Raw genomic sequence first — 24,413 nt, 5'->3', positions numbered from 1 at the left:
ATTCCAAGTTCCTATGTAATTAAAGGTCCGAGTCACTAGAATCGTACAAACTAACTCATTCAAAAATTGACAATTGTTTAGTTCCAACCATTGACTATTAATACCCAGTAACTGTAAAAAAACTTACTATACAAAATACTCAGGGGTAAAATATATTTGATTTGGTTTTACACATTTTTATTCAGACAAATAGCTTACAAAGGATGAAATAAATTATTTACATTGGTCGAAATTGAAGTTTAGGTTCATTTGAGATACCTGCAACAAAAGAAAAAACAAGGTAATTTATCAGAATAGTAACAAAGTCACAAATATATTAGGCGTAGGTTTTTTGAAATTATTGTGATTAGGACTACTATAGGTGTAATTTAATGTATTATAAAATACTAGTACCCTTTAAAATTAATTTTATTAATCAATTAAAATATATATATATAAATTTAATAAACGTTGGTAGAGATGATAAAGCAGCCTGTGTCAGTAGAGTAAAATCTAGAAAGCCAAATTAATAAAGACAATAAAAAAAAACATTGATTCAACCACTACAAAGAAAGATCCAGTTCAATTCTCAACCCCATAGTTGTTTGACTGGTCTGGGACATGTCCCTTTCCTTCTAATACATCCAGCAATCATCCTATCCATTAAAAACAAGTTTACTGTCTTCTCCAAATATAATAATAATGGGGCTGCAAACCACCTACTGTTGAGTAAAAAAAGAACATATTTCTATCAAGAAACTTTCCCAAGATGTTTCCGTAGTCATATTAAACAAGAATCCGGGATTCGACAAAAATTGATGTTTGCAAACAACTCGTGTTACTTACTTGGCGGCCCAGTCTGTTCGGCCGTGGACTCGCCCTCGTCCCGTCGTAGGATTGTTGCCTCCAGCGTACAACTTGTTGTGAGCGAACACGTCCTGTCGTGCCGCTAGAGGCTTTTTTTGATATTGCTCACTGCAACGAAATCAGAAAATTCTCTGATAAAATCAGAAACATAATGAGGCGAAAGTTGAATTTCTTGGTTCTTCCTCAAAGGTTTCTTAGTAAGACCTGAGTGTTTTATGTTGGGAAAGCACAGTGAGCTACCATGATAGTTAGTTTTTTGTGTCCTACGCTAGGCACAAGCACAAGCTTGGGATTGTTTTTCACATTATTTCAGGCTAGACCTAGGGGTTGCGGCATTATCACTTAGATAAAATCCATTGGTGATTTGGCAGGATTTGAACCAGGGACCTCAGGGTCTGAAGTCCCGCACTCTAACCACTACACCAGTTCGCTCCCCACGATAGTTAGCAAAGTCATGTGATGTCATTGGTGGAAGAATGTGTTGAAATTTTGTATGAAATCAAAGAAGTCATTCAGTGTTTTCTAAACTACAGTAAACACATTTTGGCTGACTAAATAAATCATTTTTCATTTCATTTCATTTCATTTCACATTTTACAATGCATATCACTTTTAATTTATTTATTAGATGCATTGTGTTTTAAATATCCTACAGCACTTATACTTTTTTCAAACCGTTTCAAAAAAATTTAGCTCCGCATAACCATCGGATGCAGGAATGTTTCACTATCAATCAAGATGGGGACGCTTTCTATGTGCATATTTCAACCCAAATATGAGTGAATGATAAGTGTAGAATGGAGTGAGAAGATCTATAAGAGGTTAATTCACCTTGATTTTGTCTAGTGATTCCTAATATTTCCTCTAAGGGCCCTTCCACCTCTTAGAATCCACTTCCAAGCTACTAAATCATGCTTGTAAATGGTGCTGCATGTTAAAAAATAATCCTCAACTGTCACTCACTTATTGACGAAAGTAATAGGATGACCAGCTACATAGCGGGCCACGGAGAGGTAGTGCTGTTTTGCCGACATCTTCTTTGACCTCGGCGCCGGCCCGACACCTCCATACCACCCTCGGTTCTCCTTCATCCCCTTGTCACCACTAAAAAAGTCATCAACTTAACTCACTTCTCACGACAGTGCACAAAGTGTTCGTTTGCAGTAAGTGCATTATCAGATACTATGTTGTTAACAAAAATTACACTCTGTCAATTACATTCCAAAAGGATAATTTTGAAATTTTTCACAGAGCAACGGGAGATTTGCTTTTGTGGAACCAGTTCTTAAGCTTTTAATGTATAATCCACAGAAATATGCAACATATTTAACTTACTTTGCTGATTGCCCTTTGAGTATATGGTAAAAGATATAATCAGGTTCAATTATGGATTTGTAAAACTCTATTCTATTAAAAGGGTTGTTTATAATTTCAATAAACAAATTGCAGATTCAATTTCTGTCATGTCCAGTGTAGTTTACATACGTGTTCTAAATTTTGTTACTTTTTTATGTGTTTATTAATCTTGGATTTTACATTCAGCTTGCATTAATACAGCTCAACATACACACCCAAGTGTGCATTTCTGTAAGGATTCATTGATTGAAAGATGAAAACTAACTAATTAGGTACATTATTGGAGATTTTTGGGTTTGCATGAGTTTTCAGTACATAAAAAAAGTAAAACTTTGAACAGGTTACCTAAGCAGGCTTACGAGATCTTTCTCATTGAGTGTGACGTGAGACGACATCTTGACGGAGGCTCTGCTCTGTGATTGGTTGAGGTACTGCGGCCTCAGTCGATCGTCCGGAACCATACCACTCAGCTTTCCTCCCACTTGGAAATACGCTTGTCTGCCAGATAAAATTAATCCTTTTACAAATCTTAAGATATTTAAAAAATACCTGAATTTTCATTTTTGTAGGTTTTTCTGATTTCAGAAACAAAAACGTAGAGTAAACAAGTGGCAATGAAAAGAATTTTTCCCATAATTAAAAATTAAAACAAACTTAAGTATGGTAGCTGAGCGGTTATCAATAAACAGAAGGTTGCCGACTCTGTCATTTTGGAGTCTTTTTTTTAATGTAACTAGGCTTAGTTTTTTAATGATTTAGGTTAACAATTTAACCATTAATTTTAGAGAACTAGCTGATGTCAATTAGTAGCGGCTACAGGCCGGACCAAAGTTCTAGGCGTCTCGCTGACGCATGCGTAATAACGAATTTGCATTTAATCATATGTTAGCCCAAGTTTTGACAGATGGGGAATTAACACAGCAAATTAATGCGCATGCGTCCGCCAGACGCCTAGAACTTTGGTCCAGCCTGTATCATGTCATTCATTCAACACAATCTAACAAAAGGCCAATGGTAACAAGATAAGGGTTTAGACTGTTAGCAGAAATGTATTGATAAACAAAAATAAATAAAAAAATAAACCCATTGCCTCAATTGTCTTCACCTAAAACTGCGCTCCCTGTATGCAACATTTTTCCATTTGTTTTGAGCTTTCAAAACAGCTGTTCATTTTACCCACAAGATTAATTTGTTACTAACAAGACAACCTTTCAGGTGTCTTCCTAGCATTGGGGTTGGTGCTTTTGAGACAAGAGGGGGATATGGTAAGGCTTGAATCATAACACTTTCTCTCTAAAAAAAATAAATAAATGTCTATGAAAAAAATACCTGAGAGCGTGTTGCGCCGTCGGTCTCTTTGCAGGGTTCCAGTGCAGCAAGGCCTCCAACAGAATGATAGCGTCTCGGCTTGCGTGAGGGATCAGCGACCCAAGTGGCGTGCGACGGAATTGCGGAAACTTGAAGTTCATGTTGGAAGCCAACTGATGGCCCTCGTACCACTCCTTCTGTGGAATTAATAGCAACTTCAAAAGCTACTTCTTGGGTTGACAAATAAATACCTTTGACTACTGATAGGAGTTGATGAAGGCCTACATCACGCTTCTCAGAAAACTATGGCAGAAACCAGCAAGGATGCTGTAGTATTGGAAATTTTAGTGTGTACGCAACTTTAACTGTATGTAAAGAATGTCTTGGTCTACTGTCTATAAGAATTTGTAGGAAAAATCTGTCCCTAGATAAGGCCCTATGCAAATCCCAGATTGAAACTAAAACTATACATTTTTTATGACAGGGATATATTTTTTGATTTATGTAGTGTTGAATCTATAAGTATTTCTAACTTGACCTTATCTGGAGTTCCAAGAACAGAGCAAATCTTGAATATCTGGTCGATCTCGCTGTTGCCCGGGAATAACGGCCGGAAGGTGTAGAGTTCAGCCATCATACACCCGACGGCCCACAGGTCTATAGGGCTGGAGTAGACAGTAGAATGGAGTAGAACTTCTGGAGCTCTGTACCATCTGTTAACATGTTTGTTTTACTAAAAATTGGTCAGTTTCTGCTTTTTACTTTGCAAATCCAAAATGTCAAGAGCAACTACAATACGAAAGGATGACTTCGCCAGAGGATTATTTCAGACTGTTAAGTGAAAAAGCCAGAAAGTAAAGAGAAATAGAAAAAGTCTGAAGGTTTGTGAAAGCACCATAAAGCGCCAAACGTAAAGACAGAACAAATTATCTAGCCTATATTCCACATTGCAGGCTAATAAAATGAAGATTCGTCATTAATAACCACGTTTGCTTATTCAACTGTAAATAGTTTTTATAATACAGAATAGATTCTTTAGCACTTTAAATTTATAGGCTCTAAATTGCAGGCAGAGCAAGAAATGTATGTAAAATAAAATTTGTTATGGGTTACACATGTTGCCAACCTTGTGTTAAGCATCTCAGACTTCAGTACAGGAGGGACGGGTTGTCGGGTTCAATTCCAGGCAAATCCCAAAAATGTGGGTTTGGACCGCATTACTTTAAAAGTATTTGCCTTGATTTTGAGAAAATTCTAAACACCAGCAACAATATAGTGTATTCCCTACACAAAAAATTTTCTAAAATAAAAAAAAAATTAATTGATTGAAGGAGGTGGCGTGACACTAACAGCGATAAACTTGAATCAAGAATGAAAAGTAGAAAAGGGAAGTAATGGAAAAAATTAAGTGAGGAAAAAAATACCAAATCAATTTAAAGGATTTAACATAAGCTACATGCACTTTCAATCCTATAGTGGTAGAAAATTGATAAAAACCTTGAATCAGAAAATGTATAAAAATCGTGTATCTATTTCTTGATACGTTCTAATGTTGTTCATGTTTGCAGTGCAGATATAAAGCAGGCCACATCAACATGGTGTGGGGAAGGTTATTCAATATCTCTGGCGTAACAGAGAGATGGAAGTGCCAAAACAAGTGTCAGTTTGACTGCTAGTGCCTAGTGCCGTGACTCGAGTGACTTATGCTACATTCGTGTTTTGCACAACACCTCGACTATCGTAGACACACCAACTGTCCATCAAACTGTCTGTTTCGCCCCATTGAAAAAATATACTACATGGTACATATAAATGGCTAGTGTGGAAAATACCACTACCAAATTGGTTGAGCACTTATATTTGGATATTAAATATAAACATTTTTACTTTTGTTAAAAAATATATTCTTGTGCATTTGCTGTTTACTTTTTTTGTTACAACAATGAAAAAGTCATATGATTTTTCAAATTTAATTTGTTGTCATGTTGCAGCAAGAGTTTTTTTGAGTACCTTGTGGAAACATAGTCTGTGTATGGAGGATTTGATCTGATTTCTCTGGCCAATCCAAAGTCCGCAATCTTGACGAGTTCAGGCCCGCAACACAGAACATTCTCAGGCTTCATGTCTCGATGGAAGAACCCGTGTCGGTGCATGAAGGCGAGGCCCTGCAGTACTTGGTAGAGAATATTCCGTAACACAGGCTCGGGGAAATACTTGTCTCTGTAAACACCAGTGAAAACTCTTAGTTGAAATCTCGGAGAGACAATCCATTACAAAAATAATAAATTATAAGGAATGCTATTGCAAGACAAAGTGTTCTTTTGCTTACTCTGAAAAAAAACTACTACAACTTTTACCTCCACTTTGTTATTTCAAGTTTATTGAATTTCTATCTGTACAGGTTCATTAATGGAAGTAGATTGATATTTACACATGCACATCTATTATGCTTAGGTCGATGGTAAAGAACACAAACAATGTATTGAGTAAAGATTAAAATAAATCATTTTAATTAAAAAATTTGTAAGATTTTATAAGAGCTATCCATACAAAAAGCAGTTAATTTATTCACGATAACCCACACACGATATATGAATATAAGGAAATAATAGGAATACAGTAGTTCTATTCCAATCCAGAACTGTTTCAGACAGACTGCACTCTGTATCTTTAATTCCAAAACTGTAAACATTCACTGACATAAAACTATTTTAATTATTATTGTTAAATATGGAATTATTGACATTTAGGCATATATATTAGATTCTCTGTCATTTTGGATAACCAACAGATCCATATACAATTTTTTCCTTATAAACAGAATTATTTCTTTGAAACATCTCTCCCATGAGCTTTATGGTGAAGTGTCTTCGTTTATGAATTATTCACAAAGAAAATGGCAGCGAATCATGCCATAGGACCATCACAGCAAAATGGGTTTGTACAGTTTATTTACAGTCTTCCCTACTTTCAAGGTGAATAACAAATTGATTCCTTCTAAAAATATCCATAAAAGGGAGTTGTATTATTTTTATTTACTTTATTGCACACAATTTTGACATGGACCACATACATAGTTATTCAAGACTTTGATTTCATATTTACCTGTCTTTCATTAATTGATATAGGTTTTCCTTCATGTATTCAAATACAAAATATAATGTGTCATTTTCTCTGATGACTTCTTTCAATTTGACAACGTTGGCGTGGCTCAGTTTCTTTAAGGACTGTAACATAAAAATCGTATGGGTTAAAAAAATATACTGTGTAATGGAATAATACCAATGGGGAATGTTCCGCTGGTCAATCCTGACCAAGGGAAAGGGCAGTGAACAATTGTCAAGAACATTTCAGGGCTTATAAGGGATCAGGTATCGGAGAGAAAATGAGATTATGTTAATGATGCCGCATAAAAAGCTGATACCAGTTTTTGTGGCTGTGCTGAAAATTAATGGATTTATAAAAATATTTTTAATAAAACACAATAAACAATATTTTGCAGTTAAATAAATTGTTAAGACCTAAAATAGATTAAACATGAGTTTTTACAACAACAAAATATTTTTTGTTATGAACACCTCTTAAAAATATGAAATATATGGATTTACATATTTTTGAATTGGTATCCAAAGTCAATTGCAAAAAGAGAATATTTATGTAATTTTACAGTATGATGAAAATTAATAGTGACAATTAGTTGCATGACTAAATCATACATAATGATTCAATGTGCTATATTCTGCAGCAATAGTCAAGCGTAACCGCATGATCATGACCTCGACGGACGACGGCATGCGACATGACAACTCTCTCAGTAAAATATTCACCATAACTGGTATTGATCCATCATATCAATCTAACTTTGGTGGAAAAGCACATGTCATAGTACAAGTTAAATGGTCTGTTATTCACACGCTCAATATCTTTTATGTCAGATAAACTGGGCAATGGTGAATAAATATATAATTTTATTAGGAGTGAAATACAAATTTGTGTATCTTGAATTTGTATCTAGAATGGAATACGATGATCCCTTTTACTTACAATAATCTATGATAGAAAAGTGTATGAGTAAGATACCCGGTTTAGCTTTGTTACTGACTAAGACCAGCTGTTTCTTTAGTTTGGAGAATTTATTTTAGTCCAAAGTAGTCAAGGGCACAGGCCCAGTTTCAAACCATCAAAAAGTTACTGATTTTTTTTAAAGACCGAACGGTTTATTGTCTAACTTATCAAGCAATAAAACCACTCTTCTACCCAGATGACTAATTCATATGTGCATTGACAAAAAATATTTTAAGTCTGTTAAAAGATAGAGAAGATTTTTACTTGTCCAAACATAATTAGACTATACATATTAAACTATTTTGTAAGATGCTAGATAATATTTAGCTGATCAAGAAGCTTTGGATGGAAAATATTATGTCAGAGTTTCCCCTCGACATATAAACATGCCATAAAAGGGTGCTCCGATCTGATAACACCTGTCAATATACATTCACTCAAACTCTTCAGCATAATTCTGGGGTTGAAAAGTTCAGATGGAATTTTCCTCATTGCAATTTAGTCCAACACCCTTTGAACTCCATGGACTATTCAGCGATTTAATCATGCCTTATGTCATGTTTCCCTCATATGAACAAAAAACATCAAATAATATTATAAAAACAAGTTTTTTAGACACACGAGTAACTAAAAAAATAATATAGGTAACAGAAAAATAAGTTTTGGAAGGTTAGTGAAACTTATCATGCAAGTGTTGAAGAGCTTCTTAGACCGTCAATCAGTCAGATTTTAACAAATTTCTTTACAAGTCTATGGATTGGAAAAGTCACGATAGGTGCTGAAACTTTCAAACCTCTCATGTTCCAGATTGATTATTTTTACTGTTATAGATTAAAATACTAGTAGGCTACAACGCTTGAAATAATCATAAATTGATATTTACGATAAGTTAATCTAAATCTAAAAAAAAACATTAAATGTTTTTGACAAATCCATCTGGTCAAGGCATATATTAAAATACCGCAACTTTATTCACAATATGCATCTGTTCTTTGTATAAAAATATAGAGCAGTAATTTTAAATATACCATCGTCATACAATACAACATCAGCACAAAATAGATTGCAAAATGAGTAAAATGATGGTTACCGTAATTATAAAAATTGACGGTATTTATCGCAGTAAGTTTGCTTAGGATTTGCTTTTGGCTCAGTTTCTTCAAGGACTGTAACACAAAAATCTAGTGGTTATAAAAAAATACTGTGTAATGGGATAATACCAATGGAGAAGGGCAGGGAACAATTAATTGTCAAGAAAATTTCAGGGCTTATAAGGGATCAGGTATCGGAGAGAAAATGAGATTATGTTAATGAGGCCGCATAAAAAGCCGATACCAGTTTTTGTGGCTGTGCTGAAAATCAATAGATTTATAAACCCCTTTTTTTAATAAAACACCAAAAAATATTTAGCAGTTAAATAAATTGTTAAGACCTAAAATATATTAAACATGAGTTTTACAGTAACAAAATATTTTTTGTTATAAACACACACTTTAACAATATGGATTTACATATTTTAGAATTGGTATCCAAAGTCAATTGCAAAAAAGACAATATTTATGTAGGTACTATACTGTATAGTTGAACGCTTGAAATGATCATTAATTGATATTTACGATAAGTTAATCTAAATCTAAAAAAAAACATTAAATGTTTTTGACAAATCCATCTGGTCAAGGCATATATTAAAATACTGCAACTTTATTCACAATATGCATCTGTTCTTTGTATAAAAATATAGAGCAGTAATTTTAAATATACCATCGTCATACAATACGACATCAGCACAAAATAGATTGCAAAATGAGTAAAATGATGGTTACCGTAATTATAAAAATTGACGGTATTTATCGCAGTAAGTTTGCTTAGGATTTGCTTTTGTGCATCAAGTAAACATCAGCCAGCAAAGTTGACAAGAAGGTTAACGACGTAACGACTACTCGATGAATAAAAGCTCGGAGGTGTGGATGGACAGTTGGATTGCTAGGGTCAAGGTTCATTGATTTTCTGGACACTCATTGCTTCAACATTAAAGTACATCTTTGTTTAGGAAATAGCTTCGAATTACCTTTGATTTTGAAGACAAAAGTAAACGATAGACGTGGGTGAAGCTAAAAATAGACTGTGGTTACTCTACTTGGTAAAGTTTTAACTCAATGTACATTAGGTTGATTGAAAAAGCAATATTGTTGGACTGATTTAGTTTATAGATAACAATTAAGGGTATTGTTTTGCATGTCTGGTTTTAATATTGGTGATCAACAATGTATTTTAGTTATTAATTGTATCTAGTCTATGATATGGTGGTTTAAATCCAAATGTTATTAAAAAACCCCTCTCATGTAAGGAAAATTTTAACATTTTCTGTAGTCGCTCACTAATACACTTAAAGCTATATAGGGGAATAGGAAAATGTAATTAAAAAATATCTTTAAAATATCTATGTTGTACGGTTAAGGCATTGTTGTTAAAAGAAACTGTTACGGTATTGGGTTCAGAATAATAATAAATATATTGCTGTCACCGTTTTAATTTTTAGTGACTAAAATATACAATTATTTTATGAAAACCCTCTACAAATTTAAAATAATGATAAAACATCTCTTTGTGGAAGCTATTTAGTTGGAATAAGGTTACCGGTAATGAAACACGGAGTTGTAGTTGAGCGTGATTAATATGTTCTGAGGTAGGTCAGACTGACAGGGCTTTATTGGAATACTTCCTTCAACAACGGCACATTGCCCCTACCTGAGATGAAATATCTTATTTGCTATACGCAGGCTTAAACATGCAGCTTTTTGTAGTTATTGTGTTTATATCGCCGTTGCAAATACAATACAATATTGCTCTGCTACTAATCTCATTAATCCATCTTTCTGGGGAATGAAACAAATTATTTGTGTACACAGTTTCAAGAACAATATTTAAATAATGGATGCCTTTATATTGATTAAAGTTATCAACTTCTTCAAAGACCCTGGTAATGCTGCGCCACACGGTGAAATACCTATAGGGAACATCTCCAATCAAGAACTAAGGTTTAAAATCATGTGTGTTAATCATTCAGTCAATAACAAGCTTCGAAACAAATGTTTACTTCAAAACCAACTTTAAAATTAAAGTTTGACCATGAAATTCAATCTGTGCCGTAAAAGTTGAAATATTTAGTGTTAAGTAAAGAGGCAAGTAACTCCTTGAATAATGCAATCATGTTATGCTGAAAACAACTTCCGAACATGCAAGAGACTTATATTCCAACTGAACGAGGCACACGGAGATGGGCGTCTTTATGTTTGGATATAACTTTGACAATTCTGTAAATGTTGGTAGTGAGCACTGCTAGAAGACTAGTCCATCATATGGAATCTGTAACTATATTCAGGTTAAAATGTTGTCCACTACACTTAACTGTCTGTATATTTGTTTAATAAACTGCATTCGGTTGTGAGTCTAAATAAATTGCAGGGATATTTTTTTGTGTTTTCTTTGCCAATAGCATTTGCCGATTTTTTAACGTTTTGAAAGAGAACGGACCAAACCCTAGTCTTGTTACCATCTAACGTTGACCTTTTGTTATAAATACTCATTAATTGATAACCCAAATAATAATAATAAATTGCATCTGAGTGTAGAAAAAACCTCTCTTAGAATCAAACGAGCAATCTTCAGATTTGCAGGTACCGTATTGTCATATCTAAAAATTAACCAGGCACTGTTAACTTATTTACTGCTCCAAAGTTTGCAATATAGAAAAGTTGATTCCCCCTAAATTCCTCTTGTTTACAACCTTGTGGTGAGTTACTTGATAAGCAGCAATAACTGCAGAAAAATAACTAAATTTATAATAACAAAAATATTCTGACAACAACTTATATCTCTATCTCTGGATTATAATAATGTTTAACAGTACCTGAGCAGCTCAGTAGAACTAGTAAATAATATTTAAGATTAGATTCGTTCATAAGAATTTGATAGCTCACAAGAATTAAGAATATTTGTAAATTCATGTTGAAAACACAAACAAATTTAAGTTAGTTACTGCTGAGAAATAATTCACCTGGCTCTTCTAACAAGGAAGTCAGGACATGGCGAATATTTATTATCCTTAAACATGGCAGACTGCGGGAGGAAATGGAAATGTTTCATTACATTATCTTTGTGCATAGTGTATTTCATTTTTCTATAAACTGCCCAGATAGCAAGGACCCTTGATTCAAGGTAAACTTTTCCCTACAATTTGCATTCACAATTCAAGGTTGCAAATATTAGGAACATTGTGGCTGGATTCAAGGACAACAAAATACTGCCCTTTTTGAGTTCATAGATTCCGCCCTGAAACAGAGTCAACAAAACAACAGCGCGAATTCCCATGATGCAGTTCGACCAAGCGACGCCAGCCAGACGCCAGGATCCACCCCTAAACAATCCTAACCTCTTTGTCTTTGTCTTTGTGTGTCTTGTCAGTTTGTCTTTTTGCGACGTTTGTTTCTCGCGTTATTACTATATCAGAGTTTTTAGACATAAAGTATTCATATTGAAGTTAGTTTTTGTCAATTTTAAATTTCTTTGTTCATAGTTAATTCCATAGTGTTCGATTTTAGAAGACTAACTGCAACAAAAGTGCTTGTGAGCCAACGAAACATAAAGGTGAGTCAGCTAATCTTTTCATTGTATTCATAATATTTTTTCCATTATGATAAGATATGTGTGTTAGAATGCTAATCATACTGACATTAGAACCTCAAGTTACAAATGCTCTGAAAATTATCTTACAACAATAAACTGCCAAATTTGGACTAGGATCCAGAATAATTCTAGGCCTGTGCTTGCCCTAGGCCTCATGACTGGTGAATTGTTTTATAGTTGGCCTAGAAAGTATTGTGATCCGTTGGAATATTGTATCTGGAATTGTTCAAGACCTAGTTACTTATTTTTGCCAAATCCGGTGGGCTACAATATTATGAACACACAAGCCAATATGTAACTTAATGATGCAGTTTTTTATCAGCGTAGATTGTCTTAAGTTATCATAGGCCGAAGTTATGAAGTTTAATTTAAGAATGAAGAAATGATTTTCGATGGATAAATAGACCTAGGCCTATAGAAAAATATTTTAATTTAGCTTAGGCCTATGTCTTAAGTTATAGACTTGGTACTGTAGGTCTAAGGGCTTATCCTAGTCCTATGTCCTGATGCTAGGGTTTTTCGGCAAACGTTTAGATGGGTTAAGATTAGCATCTCTCAAAGATTTTAAGTTTTGTACGCCATACCCATTGATTAAACTAAGTAAAGGTAGGCTACCGTAATGAACTAATTTAAAACAACCTTCTACAAAATGTCACTTGACTGGAGACCTGCCATTTTGGTTTTATGTAGCTGTTAACTTTAAATCATATCCTGGTAACTTGTGCCTATTTAAGTTACTAAAGATGTGTATTGCCCATGCTGTAAGTTGTAAAGTTATTGTAACAAGGTTACCTAGGCTGCTGTGTTATTTTTCAAATTAACTAATTAGCTTCAGCGAACACAGATTTAAAACAAGTGGCTTGCCGTTTGAACAAACGTTACAAGATGAGTTGCCATCTTGCTTTGCATCGAAATTTGCAGAATTTAGAACTGTAATTTAGATATTATTATGAATAACTTGGTCTGTGTGCTGCAATTTAACTTACGGTACCGGTATTAACAATTTTGGAAAAATTCTGAAATTTTCTGCTTTAAATAAACCTTACCATTTGTAGGCCTATAGTTTTTAAATTTTATTGATGATTTGTAATTTAAAACAAAAAATATTAATAGCCTAAATCATAACTTAATATTATTAAAACCTTAGAGTAAGAAAGTTAGTAGGTTAAACTTACTAAAACTTTCATTTGTTGGTCAAACAAAAATTCACTTGGAAGAAAGTTGTTTAAAAAAAAATTTATGCCAGACTTATGGTTTACTTCTTTTTCCATCTTGCTTAATTTAGCCAGAATTTCAGGTTGGACAGAGAGGCAAGACCATTGAACGAGTCTAAACTAAATTTTTTGTACTTGATTCATTTGGTAAATCCCACTGTACACCCCTGAAAACACACACTGACCAATTATGTCTATTCTGTACTTTACTACAGAAGTGAGATTGTCAAAGCTAGTTTGTTAAATACAAATACATGGCATATTCTCTCTAAAAGCTGATTGTTTTGTATTTTTCTTCCAATACTAGCTGTAACCCGCGGGCTTTGCCCCGTTTAACTTCTTAATTTTCAAGATGATCTCGTTCGCATGGCCCAATCACGTCCTGGTTGAAGTTTGTTCGCTACGCTCACTCACCTTTAGATTGGAGCTCGTTCGCTACGCTCACTCACCTTTAGGTTAGAGCTCGTTCGCTGCGCTCACTTGCCTTCAGGTTAGCTTGTTCGCTACGCTAACTCGCCTCCAGGTTGAAGTTCGTTCGCTACGCTCACTCACCTTTTGGTTGCAAATTAGCTGTTGTCATAAATGTAAAAGAAATAATAGTGCTGCACCCTGTTGGTAATCCTTGTAACTTTAATGCTATTAAACATCATAGAACAGAACCAACTTGTTTAATTGAAACAGCTGTTAAGATTCATTAATTCCATTTCTCATAAGGTTAACATGGGAAACTCCAGAGCCACTGGGGCGGAGCCCAGAGGTCGGAGGGTAAAATCCTTTCTTAGTGATCGTCTACTACCCAAAAGGATGATGCCTGCCAAGATTCAGGTTCCTAGGTCTTATGGTTTCTGAGATTTCGTGATGAGTGAGTGAATGAATGAGTCAGTGGTATTTGAGCTTTATATAGATTTGCATAACAAATTCTGTTGTTATTGTTATCTATTATGAGGCGTTTCACTTAAACTGTTTCAGTTGTAGCCAAGAGACTGTTGGCTGAAGCCACTGAATTGAAAGTAAAAAAAAACTGCATCCATGCATGGCTGTGACAAGCCAAATTTAGGGCCAGTACCTAAAAGGTTTGTAGAGCATATTAGTTATAGAACTGTTTATTTCATAAGGTTTACTTTTGTTGTTACAGTAGAACCTCGATAGTTCGACACTCCCTGTAGTTCGACACAGGCCGTGATGACAAGACATGGCATCAGTGGCCGATGACGGGTTCACCAAGGTTAAAAACTAGAGCATTCTTAGTGTTTTCGTGCATGGAAAAACTCAATAGGTAGCCTACTTAAAATATCCCATTAACTTACATATTTTTTAAGATCCAAAGTGTAAAAAGCATGTGACGTAAATTATGAGGGGCGAATAAGATTGTATTTACTGAGCAGCCTACCCCTAGTACCAGCCACGCTCAAATTTCTTCCCCGGGGTGCTGAGAAGGATTCACGGTTTTGACTGATTAATTATTTTAATTTAATCTAAGGTTCAGAGCTCTAGAAGCGCTCAAAAGATCCTGCAGACGCCCAGGAGGAGAGCAATATCATCCTCGCCTTTGTTAAAATGTTATTGCAAATTTTGCCTAACTTTTAGAATAACTGTAGGACAGACGAGTACTCTACCCTGGCCAATTCGATAAAACTACCTACTCGTTTAAACTGTTGCAACAACGGGTTTTAGAATTCTAATAACAAGTCTCGGGTATGTTAATTTGGTTTATTAGTATAAGGAACATACAAGGGTGGTTTTTCAAGTAAGAGCCAGTTTCTGCGTATAAATCCATAATTCGCTTAAGTACGCTGCAGCAAGGCTCCTCGCCACTTGCTGGTATCATTTGTGAACAGAATGACACAATTTGCAGCTCTGTAGCTGACATGTACCTACATTTCGCTGTGTGTTTCAACAATTTTTTAGACTTTTTGTCCCCGTACGCTAGGCTGGAGCCCGGGATTGTTTTTCACATTACTTCAGGCTAGACCTAGGGGTTACGGCATTATCACTTAGTTAAAATCCATTGGTGATTTGGCGGGATTTTAACCCTGGACCCCAGGAACCGGAATGACCGCGCTCTAACCACTAGACCTGCTCGCTCCCCAATTTTTTAGACTATTGATAATGTCAATGATAATCAGGGCCGGAGAGAGCCATCATGGGCCCCTGGGCTCAGCGATCCCGGGCCCCCTATTTACTTGATTTAGTGTCCAGCCGTCTCCGTGCCGTTTTGTCACACAAATAACTATATTAATAAATGTTTGCTCACAGTTTCAGCTTTAATCACAGTCAAAACAATTCAAGTAAAAAATTACTTAGTGAACTGGAAAACCATGCTGAAATTTTTAACTCAAGCAGATTACATGTACAGAAAAAATTAAAAAAAAATTAGATAAAACATACTCCCTTAGTCGATACTTTATGATTTTTTTTGTTGCAGGAAAAGAGGAGTTATTGGTGCACAGAATAGGAACATCAGGCTGAGGTTATGCGACAGTAAATAATGTATAAGTAAAATGTCACTTAATTTAACTCATGTTCTAATTTTCAAGTTTGTTTTATACTTTATATTTTCATAAAATAAATTTACTATAACCAATGTCACTTGCTACATTTTATTTATACCCCCACAAATAGTGATATTTTGGCTATGTTTGAAGAACTGTTTTGAACTTTTAAACTTTTTGTTGATCACTGAGATGTCTTTTCTAAAGCAGGGTCTGGTGTAATTTGATGAGGCCTATTAAAAATTAAATGCTCTCACCCTTCACTCACAAGCTTGGCAGAATAGGCTTATTATTTTTAACCTAACTCAGTTATCCTATACAACATTTAAATAAAGTGTTATAGCATCATTTATAGGTTTCTAGCTGCCCCTCCCCTTGGGCTTCACAACAGAATTGAAAAATTTTCTTTGCTACAAACAGTTGTTTTGCATTGGTTTTGCTTAGAATTTTCCTAACAGCGGTTTGGTAGCTAATACAATTAAACGAAAGTTCTGTCAAAAGAAAAATATGTTAACATTGTAATTTTAAAGCCAGTGAGCCAGAGCCCTGATGGAATCTCTCAAAGCTACTTCTTGTACATATTAAGTGAAACCTATTATGGAGGTTAAGTGAAACCTCCATGCCACCAAGTTCTGAGTACATATGCATGGTAGTTTTTGAGGAATAGTGATCAATGAGTGAGTGAGTGGTAACTGTATTATAATATAGATTATAAGGTCAAATTATGTATCCACCCAAAGTTTTCTGCGTAGATTAAAGCTTAAGGTAATGTACCTTGCGTTTAATATTTTAAGGCTTAACTTGCTGCCATAAAGCAACCAATATTTTGATATCCTAATAGATAGCTGTCCCCGCGCTTAGTAGGCATCATTAAAGTTCTTGAGTTCACAAAGACAAAACAGCTAGGCTATCCACTAGGACATTAAAATATTGGACTACTTTAAGACCGTAAGAATGCCGTAAGTCAAGCAAAATTCCTTGTCAGTCAATCACTTGTTACTGTATGTACTGAGTTGATCATGATTATGCTTTTATTTAACCCGAATTCAACAATATATTTTGATTTCAGCCAAAAATCTTTACCTTGAATTAACCTTAAATTTTCAGGTTATGAGTCCTGAATTGACCATGATTTTACCTTAATTTAAACATACTTATACCTTAATTCAACCTCAATTCAGCCTTGATTATGCATTACTGCCAGAAACGTTTACCTTGAATCAACCTAAAATTTTCAGGGTTGATTCAGGTTTCACAAGTGTTCAGTAGGACCCTTGAATTAGCCCTGAATTAGGCTTGATGGCTTGATATTTTAAGATTAATTCAGGCTTGCATCTTTGAAAGTTTAACCTTGATTTAATACTGAATCAGGAAAAAATTGCTATCTGGGTGATGATGCATATATATTTATACTGTTTGTCTTTGATCTCATTACCCATACAAAAATTTAGTCATTGATCTCATGTTAATTTTTCTTTTGGTTTTTTTTATTAACGTCACTTGTGAATGGTTAGGTGTAACACTAACTACAGCAGGTGGATGGAACAGACTTTAATCCAAACACAACACTCAAAAATCTATACGTACCTTTACTTCCCTCAAATTCATGGCTTCTTCCCATGATTTGTATTTCCTCTTCATCCTGAAAAAATAAAAGCGATTATGTTTATTTTAAAATTGGATAAATCATTCCTAAAGTCTGTAGTAAATTTACAATCTATTAATTAAATAAAAATGTTGATTGTCAATTATTTATTGTATAAAACCATATTAACAAAATTAAAACATATAAAGACACTGAAATATTAAAAGGGATTTTGGGGGAGTTTTCATTGATGATACTTTTTGGTCTACTTACATATTACCTATTGCAAGAAGGATCATATCAGATAACAATAAAAGAATTCAGTGTTTAAGTTTTTGTAACTGACATTCAATAATACAAATCTTGATTTCTTGGATCTTGAATATTTTCTTAAATTTTGAAAACCTTTAAGTTAGAGCCTCAATTTTCCTTAAACTAAATTGTAATTGAGAATATAACCAAAAATTGAAATAAAGTTATTGGATGATGTTTTAAGAGTGCTTTACTGTTATATCCTGACTGTAGTAGTATCAGATTGGTTTATGTTGTTTATAGGCTTGCAGACATGCAACGCTTGTGAATTATGCATGAGGTGAAGTTAACATCAGTGGCACAGTATACCTTACAGCTTACAGTCCTGCAGAGGGCAATGGACGCTTAACATATGTGTAAATAAAGTGACCAAGCGTCAATATAGTTATGACCTCCCTTCATCTTAAAAATGCTAGACTCATAGGAACATTTTACACGTTACAACAGGCCTGGTTAGTAGGTAAATCCATTGGTGACTGGCTGGATTTGAACAAAGGACCTCAAGGACTAACCCCTGCATGTTATCAATAGACCAGCTCACTTAACATTGTATATGTTCAAATTTAAATTACACATTTTCTGTTCATAATTAATTGGTAAGTAGTGTTGTCATGTCCTGGTTTTCCGAGAAAAAAATGAGTTTCAGAAAGGGATAATAGTTCAGCTAGCTTCAGCTTATTTGGGAAAATATTCCAGGGACTCATATATGTGAATCAATATCACGAACACATTATTTTGTTTCCTTCTTAATATACCCCCTGAAGCAGTCATATATCAGGTAGTTGTGTTAAGTCCTGCTCCAGTGTGAATAAATAACAAAAACTTTTGTAACAATCGGATGTTTGGTCAAACAAAATTTGATTGTTGTAACTGATTTGAATCTCAACCTAACTCCCACCCCTGAAGTGTTTCCCTGTTTTACTCAGCAACCCTTGGTAAGAGTGAATGACCTGAACAATCGGCAATGTGCAATGTAAAACCACGTCCACACTAGATTTTACAACAAGGGTTTTTAACAAAAGTTCAGTTCATTGAATTAGAAATGTTTATGTTTTCAACAGTTTTTCAGTGTTTATGGAAGGAATTTTGTTTTCAAAACATGTGCTTGCAGGGCTTTGATAAATTCAATTCAATTTAAACCTCGAAAGCGGCACCATAGATCAAATATATGTTGATAAGTCTATGGCGACACATACTTCGTTGCATATTTTAGCTGAATATTATTGAAAATTGAGTGTAGAATGGAGTGAATTGGTCTTTGTAGCTTTGTTAGGTACTAAGATCAGCTGTTCCTTTGTGACTCATGACCATTATTAAAAGCCCAATAATCAAGGTCAGCTGTTTTTAATTTCAAACCATCAAAAAGCTTTTGGTTTTTTTCAGGATCGACCTGGCAACCTTGCTGCGTGTGGACCGGAGGCGGAGTTGCAAAATGCTTGAAACTTTATCAACATTACTTTGTTATCAACTACTACCATCTATTAGATTATGTTTGTATTTTATTTGAAACTTTTGACAATATATTTAATCACTACTTTTAATTTTTTTTGCCTATGTTAAAAATGTGTTAGCATTTGAAGTGTTTATGATCTGTTTATTACGATTCGAGTTAATATTACATCATGGCAACCATAAGGAAAAACCACATCGGTAATAAATCATTGTTGAGGTTGGGAATACTAGGGTACAAAAAATTTCTTAACTTGTTTAATAGAATATTTTTGCAAAAACCCTGGTCTTATGCGGGCCTTGCAAACAGCGGGCATGTGGATGATAGTTAATTTGTATGTATAATGTGTTTTTTAAAACAACAGACTGAAAATATATGTACACATTTTGAACTTGTAAGCCTGTCTGTACCTGTATTTTACCTGTATCATCTGTTATTGATAGAACTAGAAATTCCATTCCTATGATAAAGTAAAGCTCTGTTAGTAGTTTTTTTTGTTTTTTGTTTTTACACAAATTACTGATTTCTGTCAAATACCATAATTTTTCCCTAGTCCAACTGTTGGGACTATGGGACAGCTTATAATAATCTATAGAACTGCACGTTTTATAAAACAAAATAAAATTAAGAGATGAAACAGGCCCATTCAGCTATGTTCTAGTTTGATACAAAATGTTGTCAGTGGTGGTCTATAGATGGGATTTCTACTTCAGTATCTTAAGACAATGGTTAAATGCATTAAAATAGTCTGATATTGATGAAGTGCCGTACAATTTCTATAAAGTGAAACAGCAGTAACAATAACCACTGAATTTAATGTAAAATTATTTTCCAGGAACCCTAAAAGATTATGTGATGTATACGTAGCCTTAGCTAATATAATTTTCAAAGTCAACATTGAAATACATGAAATACAAATTAAATTAAGCTGATACTTTAATGAGAACTTACTTACTTACTTTACTTGAAAATACTGTAAACCTTTAGGTTTGTAACCAGTGCTTGTTTAACAGAAAAAAACAGGACCACTTGACAGCCCCACAAATATACATTATTTTAAAAACAAAAATAAAATGTGAAAGAGTGTGTATGGAAGTATGTGATGTGAAAGTATGTGATTATAAACTGTACGGTATGTGATTGAAAGAGAACATCAACTTTCAATTTAATTTAATGCCCGCATTTTGATAAAGAATGACATTGAATTTACAATTGGTCATGTTAATTATTTGCTCCAGACTGAAAATGTTAGTAATTTTTCCACTATTTTACACTATCAACTTTAAAATAATTAAGCTTTACTCTAAATTTTTTGTATCATTCATCACACACAAAATAAATCAGCAGCGAACATAAATTTAGCTTAGAATAAAGATTGCCAAAATGTACTTTTGCCCCTTTTGAATCAAATGTACATCAGGCTTCATATCACATTTCAAGAACCTGGCAACCATAAAAATAACCTGCAGTTTAGAAACACTATCTGAACAGCTGTTGTATTTCATTCTGTCTTTGTATAAAATATTTTGTAAATAAAAATAATTTGACTTTGATCGTGTAAATTCTGCTTGATTCTATGGACATTCAATAGTTCATCAACATTGGACCGTTTGCAGCTCTGTAAACATTACCCCAGACCGATCACCGATGTTTACTACTCGCCTAACCTAGACTAACCTCTTGATGGCCACCTTCTCGCCTGTGTCTATCCGCTGCCCCAGCACCACAGAGCCGTAAGTACCGTCCCCCAGCTGGTTCAGGGTGATGTACCGGTTCATCGCGGTTCTTCCTCATCCATCGGTCATGGTCTTCCACGCTGCACTGCCAACATTTACATATCAGTGGCCATATTGATTGTTGTCCGTTGCCATGGCGACACACTTAGACCAGGTACACAATCAATAGGGGGCAGCACCTGTTTCCTGTTTTGGGATTATGGTTATTGGGTCAAAGTCGTTGACTTTACGTACTACAGTGTGTGGGGTTGTGTAAAATTGAAAAGTTAAAAATTGGGTAATGGTAATACAAAAAATATAGTTGATCATATGCTATTTCCACTGATGTCTTCATAGAGAAAAGTCTCTACTAAAAGACTAATCTGCTTAACTTAATATGGCATAATATCTCATAATATGCCATTGTGTTTGTTAAAATTTTATTTTGTTTATTGAAAGTATTTTCCAGTTTTAAGAACTATAATCTTAGAATAGATAAATTCCTTTTGTTAAGCATGTGAAGCATGTCCCCTTTTTTGAAGCAAATCCTTATTTTGAAGCCGCAACTGCAATGAAATTAACAAATGATCATATAACATAACTCTCTCATGATAACAGAGGCAAACAAGAGGTCATTTGAATTATTCTAATATTTATATTCAGTTTCTTGTTGAGTGAGAATGGTTTGGCTGGGTTTAAAGTTGCAAATGTATTTCTTTAGCGGGTTGTACTTTTATTCTTATTCTTGTTAACTTTGGATATTAAGGTTGATTTTCTTTGTGTAGATGTTTTACTGCATAAAAGTACTCTTTGACAACAGTTTCACAAACTTCTTACAAAACAAATGCAATGTAATGACAAATTGGCATAATTAAACCGATGTTGTTCGGAATTAAAATTTTAGCTATGAAGAAGTTTTAATCAGCCAGAGCAGGATACAAATAAATCCAAAGCCTGTTTTAATAACATAATATGGTGTTCAAAAACAATAATCATTTAAAATAACCACTAGCATCAGCATGGATTAAAGTAGGTAGTAGACATTACATTAGATAAAAAGATTAATGGATTCCCACTCTCCACTCCTATGCTACCACACCACCATAGAATAAAATAAACACCATATCAATTCGCTACAACCATGCTTTAGGTCAATCAACTTTATTTAATTTTTTAAACAATATTAAGATTGTAATAAAAATAATTGCAATTATTGAATACTGTGAGTATGATATTTATAAAAATACTGTATATTATATTCGAAACCAGTAAAATACAGTAACAAAAGTAATATAGCCCCGCTGTGTATGGTGTCACGACCTAGCGGACAAAACATAAACTACTTTGACACATCCGCGTTCTATATTGTCGACGGTTGGACGTAGTTCCATAGTTTTCCGCTAGGAGCGTGACATACGTTTGTCACCCCAAAATCCAACAGTTTACTCTGTCAAATATTTAATCTTTATAGATGTATCAACCTTGGGAACAGCTGTTGACCACTTTAAGGTTAGTTTTGTCCGGTTTATGTAAAGATTAAAGAACGTTGTTATAATATTCTTTTATTGATTCCCTGTTAATAAACCAAAACTATAAACATCGTTGGTTTACACATTTTCGAAAAGTTGCAATATTAAATCTCGTTGGTTCGACTAGTTTGAACGAAATTAATTTTTGCTCCGAGACTTTTTCAAGACGAGATTATTAAAATTAAGAAAAAGTAACGCCTTTGCAAAGGAAACGCAGCAACAATGCCTTCCTGTATTGCGGGAATTGCAGAGACTTTCTGAAGGCGTTTTTTTTTTACTGTGTGCATCTCAAAAATCGGTTATCCGGTAATTCGTTTATCCGTTATGACCCTGGTCCTGTATATACAAGATGTGATAGGTTTTACTGTATACGATATTATCATCACTGAGATCAGAAGTAACATCAGTGTAGAAAATACTACAATGTTCTTTCGTCTCTTTTAGACTTTTAGACTCTTTTAGTTATGGTGTGCATGTTACAGTTGTAAACGTTGTCTTATTTTTTTTTCTTATGATTTTCATAACTATTTAAGTTCCTGTAAGCTGTTGTTATTTTGTACTGTCTCTTTGTATCAACTTTTGCAGTACTGAAAATAATTAGTTTATTGTTATGTCGTAGTTTTGAGAGATCTATAATCTCGTGTTGAACTTAAAATCCAGTCTCGTCCATCCCTACTTTATGTATTCATTGGCTTGACTTCTCACAGCGATTAGTCTAATCTCATTTAATTATCTACCAAATCACTTTGTTTTTGTTTGTGTTTTACTTCTGACTACGATATTTGTGTTGAGCGTTATGGATGTTGATTGAATATATATCGCGTCAAAACCGATTCAAAATTAAAATTATTGACCACCATCAATCGTCTTCTATCTGACGAAAATTCTGTCATTACAAAATAGTTACGTAAAGTAGGTAATTAACAACAGGAGCAGTAATTAAAACACTGTAAAATAACTAAACAATTATATCATCCGAAAACTTGAATATTTTATAATATACATTTTTGTTGTACATTTAAGGCAATTCTGATAATTATTGAGGTTAAGTTATTTCAAACGATTCATCGCTACAAACTTCAGTCAATAAAATCAAATAAAAATGCTACAAACTTAATAAATATTATGAAAACTTACTCGTCTTTCAGCAAAAAGACAATTCCAGCAAGAATTAGGTTATGATCGTTTTTGGGTGAACAACAATCACATGATTTTTATAAGGCGGGTATAAACTCTTTGGATCTATTTACAATGGGTGAAGTGAATAAAAAGTAGTACATACTACGTAGTTCGTACTACGTAGTTCTAGCACTTGCTCAAATCTAGGTGAATAAGAATTAGCTAGAACTAGGTAGTAAGTACTAGGGGTTCCCTAAATGATGTAGTATGTACTACCCTCTTAGTACGTACTCATAATCAAGACAGAACTGGCGCGCGGCGATAATCTGTTTGCCATTTCTGTCTGCACCTGCAGTTTTCTCAGTCGTGTTGATCAAATAGCCCTAGTAACTGCGCTTGACGACAATTTTTATGGCGTTGGCTAGGTATTGCAAGAGGGTGATAGGGCTTTAATATTGATTAGTGAGCTGCGAAAAAAACATTTCTATTACTTTGATAAATCTAAATTTCCGGGTGTAGTAAAGGGGAAAACAGTGTGTTGAAAATGTTAGATGATACAAAAAAAAAAAAAAAAACTCTTGGTAAGGATTTTAACAGATAACATGAAAAATGCGATGAAGAAAAAAACGAAGAGGAATGTTAAGGGAAATAAACCGACTAAGCTTAGAGAAGGAATTGAGATCTGATAGGAGAAAATGAGAAGGAAAAAAACTTGTTGGTAAACAAATCAACAATA

At 34.1% G+C, this 24,413-nt stretch overlaps 1 protein-coding gene and 1 long non-coding RNA gene across 4 annotated transcripts; one reads left to right on the top strand and one right to left on the bottom strand.

Moving 5' to 3' along the window:
- Positions 1–155: 155 nt before the first annotated feature.
- Positions 156–23,734, bottom strand: LOC129004214 (serine/threonine-protein kinase MAK). 3 transcript variants are annotated; one of them, XM_054432697.1, is made up of 11 exons: positions 23,696–23,734; positions 20,992–21,236; positions 17,555–17,609; positions 6,616–6,737; positions 5,521–5,730; positions 4,049–4,223; positions 3,532–3,707; positions 2,548–2,700; positions 1,810–1,950; positions 826–954; positions 156–258 (listed from the first exon to the last, which is right to left on the bottom strand). In XM_054432697.1, exons 2-11 carry the CDS (start codon positions 21,090–21,092, stop codon positions 246–248), a joined length of 1,275 nt encoding a protein of 424 aa, XP_054288672.1. In that variant the 5' UTR covers positions 21,093–21,236; positions 23,696–23,734; the 3' UTR covers positions 156–245. The 3 variants fall into 3 exon arrangements, with proteins under 3 accessions (XP_054288672.1, XP_054288673.1, XP_054288674.1); XM_054432698.1 differs by having other exon boundaries at positions 20,992–21,130; XM_054432699.1 differs by lacking the exons at positions 17,555–17,609; positions 20,992–21,236; positions 23,696–23,734 and adding an exon at positions 11,486–11,544.
- Positions 11,788–16,103, top strand: LOC129004215 (uncharacterized). The gene is made up of 3 exons (XR_008491684.1): positions 11,788–12,222; positions 14,611–14,751; positions 15,901–16,103. It is a non-coding gene; the product is annotated as an uncharacterized LOC129004215 (long non-coding RNA).
- Positions 23,735–24,413: the final 679 nt, after the last annotated feature.

Source organism: Macrosteles quadrilineatus, unplaced genomic scaffold, assembly GCF_028750875.1.
Source record: "Macrosteles quadrilineatus isolate MER2022 unplaced genomic scaffold, UCM_ALF_1.0 Scaffold_9__3_contigs__length_116548681, whole genome shotgun sequence".
Classification (NCBI taxonomy): Eukaryota; Metazoa; Arthropoda; class Insecta; order Hemiptera; family Cicadellidae; genus Macrosteles; species Macrosteles quadrilineatus.
This window is presented reverse-complemented; position numbering and strand designations above follow the sequence as displayed.

Excerpts from the sequence above, each read along its gene's own strand:
- LOC129004214 (XM_054432697.1), bottom strand. The coding sequence starts at position 21,092 with ATGAACCGGTACATCACCCTGAACCAGCTGGGGGACGGTACTTACGGC. Across the intron at positions 3,708-4,048 it reads TTCTTGGAACTCCAGATAAG|AAGGAGTGGTACGAGGGCCA; the intron begins GTCAAGTTAGAA and ends TTAATTCCACAG. Across the intron at positions 2,701-3,531 it reads ACGGCGCAACACGCTCTCAG|ACAAGCGTATTTCCAAGTGG; the intron begins GTATTTTTTTCA and ends TTTATCTGGCAG.